The sequence below is a fragment of the Carica papaya genome, chromosome 4 (genome assembly GCF_054855325.1).
Source record: "Carica papaya isolate Zhongbai chromosome 4, ASM5485532v1, whole genome shotgun sequence".
In the NCBI taxonomy this organism is placed as follows: Eukaryota; Viridiplantae; Streptophyta; class Magnoliopsida; order Brassicales; family Caricaceae; genus Carica; species Carica papaya.
In genome coordinates this window covers 25,848,498-25,861,805 of record NC_142312.1, presented here as the reverse complement: position 1 = coordinate 25,861,805, position 13,308 = coordinate 25,848,498, and the positions used below count along the sequence as shown (strand labels likewise).

The 13,308-nt window shown below is 35.3% G+C and overlaps 1 protein-coding gene across 3 annotated transcripts; it reads right to left on the bottom strand.

The window, feature by feature from the left end:
• Positions 1–104: 104 nt before the first annotated feature.
• On the bottom strand, positions 105–3,571 carry RHM1 (rhamnose biosynthesis 1). 3 transcript variants are annotated; one of them, XM_088218464.1, is made up of 3 exons: positions 3,418–3,571; positions 968–2,543; positions 105–881 (listed from the first exon to the last, which is right to left on the bottom strand). In XM_088218464.1, the coding sequence occupies exons 2-3, from the start codon at positions 2,531–2,533 to the stop codon at positions 438–440; spliced, it is 2,010 nt and encodes a 669-aa protein (XP_088074590.1). In that variant the 5' UTR covers positions 2,534–2,543; positions 3,418–3,571; the 3' UTR covers positions 105–437. The 3 variants fall into 3 exon arrangements, with proteins under 3 accessions (XP_088074590.1, XP_088074591.1, XP_088074592.1); XM_088218465.1 differs by having other exon boundaries at positions 3,408–3,557; XM_088218466.1 differs by having other exon boundaries at positions 968–2,580; positions 3,418–3,548.
• Between the last annotated feature and the right edge of the window lie 9,737 nt (positions 3,572–13,308).

Below are 13,308 nucleotides of genomic sequence, written 5' to 3'. Positions count from 1 at the left end.
AATGCTCGAAAAATTTGGCAGGTGATATCATGTCAACTTCAGGCATTGAAAATGAGAGTAGAAGATTAAAAACATCATTGGATATATAAAAAGACCGGCTCATATATACAAAAAAAAATCTTGGTAGTATTGAGATAATAATATAATCATCTGATCAGGAGCTAAAGTTTCTCCAGCAAGACATCATGTTCCTCTGAATCAAGGTGAAAAAAATACAATGAACCAATTAGAAGTTCTTGTGGATCGCTAATTAAGCTAGAATACAATCTCTCAAAAATAAAAATAAAATAACAAAAGAAGCACGTCTAGTACTTCCTAATAAAATGCAAATGCCACGATGAAGTCAAAAGCTATCAGTGAACTTGATGAGAACATTATGACAGTAATAATTGGCGCCATGTATAAAAATGAAGTGCACAAAACTGCTCTCAATGTGCTTACGTTCTCTTGTTGGGTTCAAACACGTACTTGATCAGCGACTCCTTGATGGATAGCAACTCAGGAAACTCTTTCTTCAATTTGGATGCATCCAACTCATTGTTGCTTCGTGGTGCAACAATGACCTTGGCCTGCTCTTCCAGTGTGAAATTCACCCATTTGAAGTCGGGATCAATGTAACTCTTGTACATCTCCAGGATCTCGTTATGGCTTACAACTCCAGGATTAGTGAAGTTCCAAATACCCCTCAAGTTCCTCTTTGCCATCTCAATTGAAATAGGTAGAAGTTCATCCAACACGGTCATGCTGTTTGGAATATTGACCACTTTGTTATAGCGAGATATCTTGGTTATGAAGTTTCGTGGGTTTTTCAGATCAGATGATATCGGCATCCGTACTCTGAGAGTACACACATTATCATACTCTTTCAAGAGCTCCTCAACCTGGTTACAGGAAAAAAAAAATCATCAACACTTTTTTTCTTAAAAAAAAGGAGAAGAAAACAGAGCTGAAGTAAGGCCAAGCTTACCATAGCTTTGGTTTTTGAATAGAAAGAACCAGTAAAGTTTGGCTTGTCTTCCTCTTTGAAACCAATGCCTGAACCCTCAGGATGTGCAGCATCATACTCAAATATACAGCCGGTAGCAAAATTCAAGACTAGGAGTCCATGCTCCCTGCAGACATCTGCCAGAGTCAATGTCCCAGCAACATTAGTACGAACAGTCTCGGTTTTGTGAGATTCACACCAGTCAACATTTGGTCTTCCAGTCACACCAGCAGCATTAAGAACTTGGGTGGGCTTAATGTTCTGAATATCTGCCATGATTGATGACCGATCCTCCAAACGTCCTTTTCCATATTCAAAGGGAATCCCCTGCTTCTCACACAACTGTCCGAGTAGACCCCCAATCCACCCAGTCCTTCCATATATCAGGAACTTGTAAGATGGTTTTCGAGGGGAGCCACTGGTTTTAGAGGTTGGAACCACCATCCGGGTTTGATTAGGATTATTGGAGACATAAGATTCTGCTTTGTTATCTTCAGAACCATCAAAATGCCTCCCACCAGGCATCATTAACATTCTTGGATGAGGAAGCAGAGCCCCAGAGACATCACCCCACCAATCAGGATTTTGGGTATACCATTCCATAGTCTTTTTCAATCCCTCATCCCAGGTGGTTCGTTCTGACCAACCCAAATTCTTTAGCTTCTGATCATCTAGGAAGTACCTCTGATCATTAAATGGTCTGTTCTCTACAAACTTAATGCTATCCTCAGGGTCCATACCAAAAAGTTTGCATATATCTTTAGCCACATCAATCACTCTCCTCTCCTTCTTTGTCCCAATATTGTATACATGACCAACTTCACCCTTGTGAAGAATGACTTCAAATGCCTCAGCAACATCCTCACAATACAGATAACTCCGCACATTTGATCCATCTCCATGAATTGGAAGAGACTTCCCCCTCATGGCCAAGAGGATGAACTTTGGAATCAATTTTTCTGGAAATTGATTAGGCCCATAAACATTATTTCCACGGGTCGTTATTACAGGCAACCCATACGATCTACCATAAGCCATAACAAGCATTTCCGCCCCAGCTTTCGTTGCAGAGTAAGGATTTGTTGGCAGAAGTTGGGAAGCCTCGTGGTTTCCTACTACCGCATCCTCATCTGTCTCCCCATAGACCTCATCTGTGCTGACATGAATGAACCTCCGAATCTGGCCAGTGACTTTACAGGCTTCAAGAAGGACATGGGTCCCATAGATATTGTTTTTGGTAAACTCAAAACTATTACCAAAGGAGTTGTCAACATGAGTTTGGGCTGCAAAATGCATGATCGTGTCAATGCACTCAGTGATGAGGAGATAGTTCACAAGGTCAGCACTGCCAATATCCCCCTTAACAAACTTAAAGTTAGGAGAAGATTTGGAGGGCAGAAGATTTTTCAGATTTGAGCAGTAATCAAGCTTGTCGAGAACAACAATTTTGTACTCAGGATAGTTACGGATGAGCCTGTTTGCAACATGGGATGCAATGAACCCAGCAGCACCCGTAATAAGGATGTTCTTGGGTGTATAGGTCGCCATGTCAAACCAACTTTAGGGCAATAAGAAACATATAGAACATGTCAGATCTACAAGTTAGACAAAACATAGAAAAGTAAAAATCCAAAGGCAACCACACGAAGAAAAAAAAAATCTTTAAAGAAATGAAAAGAAATTTCCCAGCTTGATTGAAAATTCAACCTTAGTAGAAAAGAAAAAACTATTTAACAAAGCATCCCATCATTAAAGGCATGGTATTCCCTAACAATGACCTTAAGTTACAGATCTGAGAGCATTGTCCTTCCAAGGTAATGAAATTAATTAGTACGTCATAGCTTCAAATTGTTTCCAGAAACTTGGGGAGGAGGAAAGAAAAACGAATCCTCATTTCAACAAAAAAACTTATGACATAGCGAATGAAAATTAACAAAACAAATAACCAACAACATCAATTTTAAGATGCTGAGTAATTGCATATAGCTGCCACAAGGTTTCCCAAAGTCCTAAAAGGGTCCCGATCAACATGGAATACAATAGAAGAATTATCCTCAAAATTCAACAAAATAGCATCAAGAAACAACCTAAATTACCAGATCCCATAAGAACTATAAGAAACCAATACACAATAAACAGATCTTCAATAAGAACCAAAATATTATTAACGCCACCGACAAGTATTTGACAATAAAAACAGTCAAATCCGGTGTCAAATAAGGAACAGCCATTTCAGTTATCATAGCACAGGGATCCAGATCCAAGTAAGCAAGAAAATGCAGTGAATTGAATCTAAGCTAGCGATCCAATTAGTAAAATTCTCACATTTATCAACAGATCCAATAAAACACAGAAACAACCAGATCACGAAACACTCAGAGAAATGAATAGCAGATCAATACACTCCTACAAAATATAGCACCTTGACTTACAAGTTCGATTCAGATCAAGATCAACCAGCGCAGATTGAGAAAAACTAATCCGAGAGAAAGAGAGAGCTTAAAGAGAGAAAATGTAAAGAAGCAAAGGGACTGTACCACGAATTGGAGAGGGAAGTATGGAGTCTCCCCATATATATATATATATATATATACACGGCTCTCTGTAGAATTTAGACAGTTAGCAGGATCAGAAGATTACGCGAAATGACAGAAATATCCTTATCTGTTTTAGAAAATAACGGATTCACATTTCCTGTGCAGCATCTTCAAGTCTTCATCTCCGTTAGATCCAGGGGTCGGTTTAGGTATAAATTATAAAATTAATTATCTGAATAATCAAATAATTTTAAATAAAAAAAAATCTAAAAAGTGTAGACAGTACTAATTTTAAATTATGACGTGGCGATATTTTATTGGCTAGTAGGTGTCTAGCCAATGAAAACTTTTTGTTTTATATATATTTTTTTCATTCGATATCCTGTGATTTTATTTTCCCCCGGATAAACGGCTGTGATTTTCAGATCAGATTTAGTAAATATCATAATTTAATTAATTATAGATTTTTTATCGTTGCAAATTACTGAAATAATAATAATAATAATATATATATATATATAAAAATTTGCGTGATGGGATTGTAGTCACAATTAAGGCTAAATTAAAGGTGGGTGGGTCCCACAGCTATTAAGAAACCTGGCCACTATTTCTTTTTCTCCAAAGTATTTGCGGTTCTGGTTACAAGTTTGCACGGATTACCATTAAATTGCATAAACGCAACAACCCTTTGAAACTGATATTTCACTTTTTATTATACAAATTAATATATTTTTAACCTCAAAATTATTATTATTTATATATGATGTTACCAACAAATATAAAATTAAAATAATTAACGGTAATTTTTATGACGTATTAATGAATTTTGAGGTTTATTTGAAAGCATTAATCTAATTATTGCTCAGACCATAAATTGTACAGCTCACTCCAGACTTAGTTGAAACAACATTATTGGATATGTATGTAAAGGTGACGTTTGTTTCTTTAAGGCATCTCTCAATATATATATATACATTCTTATTATTTTTATAGATTTATGTTTTTTTTAACTTATCACAAATAAATTACTTATGAATATTTACACATTATTTCTAACACTATATATACGTATGCAATGTAGTGCAGTGCAGTGCAGTGAATTGGTATGACTAAATCTGAAGTTATCAATAGTGCTTTTCTACCTTATAATTTATACTTATTTATATATTTTTTATAGTTATTTATATGTTTTACGCCTCATAATTTTTTAAAAATTGCTCTTTTAATTATGAATTTTAATACAACTTATAAATTTTTCATAATTAATTTGAGTATTAATTTTTTTAAAAAAAATAAAAAAAAAACCATATTATTTCTAAATTTATTTTAAACATAATTTAAGTGTCCCATTTTGTGACCCCAATTGATAGTATAATTTGAAAAGTAGTCTGTACTGTCACCATTTAATAAATATCTTTTCAATATTTTAAAAAACGCGCTTCCGTGTATATACATATATATGTATATATGGTCAAAAAGTAAATAATTCTTCTACGACGCCGTGTTGAATTCGTTGTAGTAAGTTGTCACTTTTTTAGCTTGATGGTCTTTGGAAAGTGCAAATCGCAGCTCATACGGTGCTCCAGTAATATAATATTATATAATTATTTGACAATATTATGCAAATGACTCGTGGTGCTTATTTTTTAGTCTTCACCGATTTTTGGTGCTTATTTTTAATTGTTTAAAACTTGTTTTTCATATACACTTTTATTCTACAAGTTTATGCACGAAATTACATAATTTTTCTATCGTAATACATGTTAATTTTATTTTAAGCAATTAAATTAAAGTTCTTAAATAAGATATAAAAGTAAAATGAAGTCAGCCAACACTCTATGTACTGTGGCCAATAAGCCAAAGCATACATTGAACGCGACGGCCTTGGTGGTGCTGCGCCGGAGTGACCAGCTCGTGCTCGCTAGTTTGCTTCGAAGATGAGTGACTGAGGGGGGTAGTATGAAAAAAGAGGCATCTAGAGCGAATGGTGGGGTTGTATAGAATTTATATTTGTTTCCTTTTTAAAAAATTTTGGTTCGATTTGAATTATTTCATATATAATCTTTTTTTATATGATGTTAAATGTTATGTATATTTAATTAACGTTTGAATCAAACAAATTTTATTATAAATAAATTATTTTAACATATAACTTCCATATTAAGAGATTAAATAAAAAAATATATATATTTAAGATAAAACTTTAAATTGATACGAAAATCAAATCTATATTTTAACATATACATATATATATATGTATGTACGTATTATACTCTCAAAAGTCTCTACCTTATAATTTATCTCCATCAACTAATACATATGTAACGATTCCATAAATTTTAAAAAAAATACATATAATAATCTGAGTGCGGAAGCGAAATAAAAGATTAAGTTTAATATTTCTTACACAATAACTTAAAAATACTAAACAATATCACGGAATAAATTTTCTAAAAAAAATACGAAGAATGAGAAAAATAAAGAAAACTATAAAATATTTAATATCTACTCGCAATCTTCTTGCGGATCAAGCTCGGGAACCAGGTCCTCCTGATTTGAAATAGTTAAATAAAGAATGAGCTACATTAACCTAATAAGGACATCACATTATATTACCGTCATAGAAGTAAATATTGGTAGAAAATCGAAAACAACCAATTGAGCACAAATTTTAAACCAATACAGTTATTTAAAATAAAACCACTTACCTTTTTTCTTACCCTTGGAGAACCTATAAAGACAACCTATAAAGACAATAACATCATACAAATCAAAATTTCATGCATAATCAGTAACATAAAACACATCATAAACTCGTATTTATTAACAATAGCTGACTATTACTGTTTCTCATTTTTCACCAGCCTACTAGTATTCATGAGAATCCATAGGGGTTCCCGCTATATGTGAACTATTCCCTTTAAACAATCTTAATCCCAGGGTCGTCTCCATACCCCGTCCGGTATGAGGGTAAAGCTGGCCGTCCCTCATACCTCGTCCAGTATGAGCGCCAAATGACCAAGTCTCCATACCCCATCCGGTATGAGACAACGTTCACGATAGGGTTCCCTATGAACCCGATCCGTCCACCATCTCCTAATATATCTAGTGAGACTCTCATCTTATCCATTTATTAAATCACATCTCATTCCTATTTGTCCTTAGTCTCCGTTACCAACTCAAACATAAATACATAAACAAGTAACGTGCATCCAACAAAGCAAACATATTTTAGATTCCCAAAATCAAACAGTAGTGAAGTAAGCAGTGATTCATGCATTTAAAATCATATAATAGATAAACCAGATACCATAATGTATTTAAACTGTAAAATAAATCAAGCAGGAATCAATAGGGAATAATGTCCGATTCGGGCTCCATTAACAACCTTAATTAATTATGCATATATATTTAATTTGTACAAAATAAAGTATTATCATTTATTCAAACTTCAATTCCATGATAGAAAATAGGGTGATGGGTCCTTACCTGATTTGACGCCGAAAACTAGATTTTCACTATGTAGCGCCCGGAAAATTGAAGAAGAAGAGAGAAGAGAAAAAAAAAAGGCGTGCGCCACGTCAGCAGCCACGTCAGCAGACCCAGTCAGCAGTCCTGGCCAACCAGGACCTGCCACATGGCAAAATCACGTCGACCGGAGATGGGCCACATTGGCGATCCGCGTGTGCGCGATCGGACGGCCCAGATCAATCGCGTGCACGGACGACCAAGATTTAATCAAAAACGGACGGCCCAGATTAAATCAAAATGGACGGCTAAGATCAAAAGGCAAAAGGGTATAAATAGAATCCCCACACCAGACCACAAAACCCTAGCCGCTTGCCCTCGCCGGAGAAGACGAACCAGAGCCGGCCGCCGCCACCCGCCGCCGCACTGGGGAGATTTCCGATCGCCGATCGAGGTAAATTTCATACCCCCGACTCGTTTTTCCACGCTGATTTCCCCAGTGGCCAAATCAGAGCCAAAATCCCGGCCAAACGGCCGAAAAACACAGCCGAAAGCCAGCGGCGCCGCCGGGCCCCTCCTCGATTTTTGCCTCCGATGAGGCCCTTCCCGGCCTCCGTTTAATGCAATTTTTATATCACCGTGATCACCATTCTTTTCTCTACAGGTTGATCGGAGCCAAATCACCAAAATACGAACTTCACCGGAGAGCCGCCGCACCCGAGAGCACCGCCGCCGGTAAGCTTCGATTTTCCGTAAATTTTCGGCCCCCCGAGGGCCGTAGGGTTGTTTTATCGCAGGAACCAATGTGAGTGTGGCCGAATTCGGCCAGAAACGGCCGAAAACAGCCAACCCGAGGCGAACCGCCGCCGTGTCGGAAATGCGATATTGGCCTAAAGGGGCCCTGGGCCTAATTTGGGATTTTTCGGAACACGTGCAGGTACCAGTAGTGCGTTTCAGTTCCCCTGAAAAAATTCAGAGAAAATTAGGAACAGCCTGTAGGCGCACTGTGAAGCCGTGTTCGGACCCCGAAACGTGTAAGGACCCCTCACCCTATCTCCTATCACGGTATTAAAGTTCAATAAATGATAAAACGGTATTCCATGAATCAACGAATGTGTGAAATTGCTTAAGGTCGCTAATGGAGCCCGAGTCTAGTGTGTTTGTCGGTTAACTGTTATTTGGCCTGTTTTACAGTTTTAAATGCAGTATGAGGTTTGATGTTTTCATTTTATAGTTTCGTGTCCATATTTTACTGTTTTATTGATTATGAATTGAGTGACTGGGATATTGATGCTGTATATTTGTCTGTTTGGCATAAATTACTATTTTGCTTGTTTGTATGTGGATTGATGATGTTGACTGAGGGAAAAGAGAATGATAGATTATGTAAATGGATGATTGTATAATGTGGTCAGCCTGACTAGATATCCTGGGAGATGGTGGACGGACCAGGTCCGTAGGAAACCCTACCAGGATTGTGGTCTCCCATACCGGACGGGGTATGGAGATCTTATGTGTTTTGGCACCCATACTGGACGGGGTATGGGGATGGCCCGTTTCACCCTCATACCGGACGGGGTATGGGGACGACCCTGGAATATGTTTTCAAGTGTTAAGGGTTAACGGGTAGCGGGACCCCTATGGATCCCCATGGATACTAGTGGGCTGGTAAATAAGGAAAATATGTTGTGTAACGATTGAATTACGAAAGGCTTGATAAGTATTATGTTATACAGTTTATATATGATTTCATGATGATGATGATGTTATTGCTTTCGTATATTGTTTTTATGAATTTCACCGAGGTAAGTGAATGGTAAAGGTTTTATTATTGATAAAAGGATTTGTTGTAAATTATGCTCCATTGGTCTTTTTGTGTTTTCTACCCACCTTTACCTCCGTAACGGTGAGATATCGTGATGTCTTTACTGGGCTAGTGTAGCTCATTCCTTATTTAATCATTTCAGATCAGGAAGACATTGTTCCAGAGCCGGTTTCCCAGGAGGACGACGAAGGGGACGCCTAAAGACTCCATAGTCATATTCGTAGCTTTTACTTTCAAGTTTCTCCTTTAGGTAGTTTGATCTTTTATATTGTGAGCACGTTTTTGGTTTTAGTGTAAGGGATGTTAATCGAATTTTTGACTTCGCTTCCGCATTTGATATTTTTAATATACATTTCATTTTAAATTTTCGGGGTCGTTACACACTACGTCTATGGGCGGTCCATGGGTTCCCTGAATTTTTTTCAGGAACTGAAACGCGCTTACGTTACCTACACATGTCCCAAATACTCGGCCAATTTCGGAATTCCGGCACAGCAGCTCCGCCGTGCTCCGGCCTCGCGGCGGTGATCCGCCTCGAGTTGGCTGTTTTCGGCCGTTTCCTGCCAAACTTACATCAGTTCCTGTGAGAAAACACACTTAGGGTCCTTGGTGGGTCGAAAAAACATAGAAAATCGAAACTTATTGGCGATGGGGCTATCCGGTGCGGCGACTCCTCCGGCTCACATTGCAGTTGGGTGTTTTGCTCCGGTCAACCTGTAGAGGAGGAAACGGTTATCACAACGGTGAAAAAATCACATCGAACAGGAATCGGGAAGGGCCTCATCGGAGGCAAAAATTGAGACACCCCACGGCAGCACCGCTAAGCTTCGACGGCGTTTTTCAGCCAATTGGTCGGTGCTTTCGCTCCGATTTGGCCATAGGTGGGTTTATAATCAAATTCTATGCAAAGGGTATAATTTTTACCTCGTTTGGCGGCTGAAAATTGCTCCGGTACGGCGGCGGGTGGCGGCGGTCGGCTCTCCAACGACTTGGCTGTCTTTTCCAGCGAGGGGCTCTGGTGGCTAGAGTTAGAGTTTGGGTGCGGATAAGGTTATTTATACCCATTCGCTTTTGATCTGAGCCGTCCATCGCTTTTAATCTGAACCGTCTGATCGTGATTAAATAGGGAATGAATCTGGACCGTTCATAGCGATTCAATCGAAGTCGTTCGTACGCGATTCAATCTTAGCCGTCCGTATGCGATACAATCTGGACCGTCCGTGCGCGATGTAATCTAGGTCGTCCGTGCGCGTTTTTGATCTAGGTTGTCCGTGCACGCGGGAACGGATCTCAACCGTTCAATCACGCGCACGCGGATCGCCCACGTGGCTCCCTCCCGCGAGGCCTCCTGCATCAGCGTCTCTGCCACCTGCCGCGTCCTGGTTGGCCGAGGCTGCTGACCGGGCAGCTGACGTGGCACAATTTTTCTAAATTACGTTTTGATCTCCAGTTTCCAATTTTTCTTTTAAAAATACTCTCATAACCCAAATTTTCACCCATTTTTCCCAAAATTGTTTTCAATTAAATCCCTAAATAATTTTTTACCCCTTTTTATTATTATTATTATTATTTTCATTAAAATAAAATAAATTAAAATAAATTCTATTAATATTTATTTATATTTATATATAATAACTCAAAATAAAATAAATTAATAATAATAATAATAAATAAATAAATAAATTTTTGGGTGTTACAACATGTCTCAAGAATAAGACAAAATCATTTATTAATTGGAATCATGAAACAAAAAAGGGGTATAAACAAACATGCATTTTTCAATTAGTAAATACATGTCTCTCTTTAAATGTCATTCTGTCGTTATACAACCATAAATATATGCAACTAAAAAGTCATATAATAAATATTTCTACCTACCTTATTAATTAATTCCCTATTTTGTAAGTTAATGACCTATTCATTCTTTAAAATAGTGTTAAATTTCATTTTTAATTATATGTCTTTACAATTATTTAAATTGTTAATAGTTAATTATAAAACAATTTACATAAAATTATGTCGGGTTTAGTAGTTTGAAATATTTGAACGCTAATGTTAAATTTAGTTGATTTTCTTGATGGATAATTAATATATGGTTTGATAATTACATTGGATGATAATTATCAAATTATATTGTGTTTGGAAATATTGTATATTATTATATGGTAATGACAGCTGTTTTGTTTAGATTGATATAATAATATGGTTGTACATTCAATAAAATTACTAATTTGATTCTTTCTTATTGTATATAATATTAAATGAAAATGTATAAAAAAAATTCACATAACTAGTAATTAAGTCATTTAACTTGTAAAATTATTTAAATTATAATTTTTTACGAATTTTTTTAAAAAATTAAATTAAATTTATTATGAAAAATAAAAATTTAATTTTTTAATATTTAATATAACAAATTAATTTAATACTGTAATTTTTTAATATTTATAAAAGCATAAGGAGATGAGAAGATGAGAAGCAAGCTACGTTAAAGAAAAAAATGACAAGTTTAAGTATAAGAAAAACAAAATTTGAGTAAAGGTAAAATAAAAATTAATAAATAATTGTGAGAATAAAATAGGAAAAAAAAATTTAACTGTTAAAAATTACTAAATTAATAATTTAAAAAAATATATATAAAAAAATAAAGTATTATTATAAATCATTAAACTAACTATATCATATATTTTGAAGTTATCAAAACACGATAAATTCAATAAATTATCATACTGCACATTAATGATTTTTCAATTAAATATACTGTAAAAATTATGATAATTGAAATTCTAGTAACTTTATTTTATATACCAGTGAAATTTTATATAATATTTTTATAATGTATAATTTAAATTATAATATAAAACATAATTTATAAACAAAATAACCCCTTATAAAATTTTTAAAACTATAACAAAATTTTGTTTTATAATATACTATAGTTGTACCATTTATTACATGTATCATATACATACTATATGGTGAACCATGATTGGTTATTTGTCTAACTCCATATTTCAAAATTTAAGGTGATTATTAAACTATTACACATTACACGCAAAATATAATTTTTAGTATTAGATAAAGAGTATGCATTCAATATATAATATTTATAAATAAATCAATTTATACATAAAATTTTTAAAATTTTTGTTAAAATATAGCAGATGATTCTTTAACAAAAAGTTTATTATATTAAATAAATTATTCTTAAATTTATTAAAAATATATTCAATTATCTTTAAAGTATTTCTATTCATTTTTTCAAATTACTCAAAAAAATAACAAACGAAATGAAATTCATTCTCTTATTCATGTGGTTGCTCTAAACATATAATTATTTTTTTTTACTAAACCGATAATATTTAAATCTAATCCTATAAAATTATAAGTCAGTCTCTATAATCTTTTAACAAACGAACATTATAAGAAAATATGATTGTTGGACTCAACTTTTTTTTTTTTTTACATAAGTAGCATCTATTTATTATCAATTTTTTTTTTTAATAAAGTTGTCCAACTTTAGAATGCACATTTGGACACTTCCCACACAAAGAAGACTTTTACACATATAAAATATAATATTATTTTAAAATGTAACGGCCTCGGAAATTTAAAATGAAATGTGTATTAAAAATATCAAATGCGGAAGTGAAGTCAAAATTTCGATTAACATCCCTTACATTAAAACCAAGAACGTGCTCAAGATATAAAAGATCAAACTAACTAAATGATAAACTCGAAAGTAAAAGCTATGAATATGACTATGGAGTCTTTAGGCGTCCCCTTCGTCGTCTTCCTGCGGAACGGGCTCGGGAACAATGTCTTCCTGATCTGAAATGATTAAATAAGGAGTGAGCTACACTAGTCCAGTAAAGACATCACGATATCTCACCGTCACGGAGGTAAAGGTGAGTAAAAAACACGAAAAGACCAATGGAGTATAATTTACAACAAATCCTTTTATCAATAATAAAACCTTTACCATCCACTTACCTCGGTGAAATTCATAAAACAGTATACGAAAGCAATAACATTATCATTATCATGAAATCATGTAAACTGTATAACATAATACTTATCACACCTTTTGTAATTCAATCATTACACAACATATTTTTCATCTTTTACCAGCCTACTAGTATCCATGGGGATCCATAGGGGTCCTGCTACCCGTGAACCCTTAACGCTTGTAATCAGATTTCCAGGGCCGTCCCCATACTCCGTCCGGTATGGGCGCCAAACTATAAACCTCAATACCCCGTCCGGTATGAGGGTGAAACGGGCCGTCCCCATACCCCGTCCGGTATGAGCGCCAAAACACATAGGGTCTCCATACCCCGTCCGGTATGAGAGACCACAATCCCGGTAGGGTTTCATACGGACCCGGTCCGTCCACCATCTCCTAAGATATCTAGTCAGGCTGATCACATTATACAATTATCAATTTACATAACCTTTCATTCCCCTTTTCCTCAGTCAGCATCATCAATTCA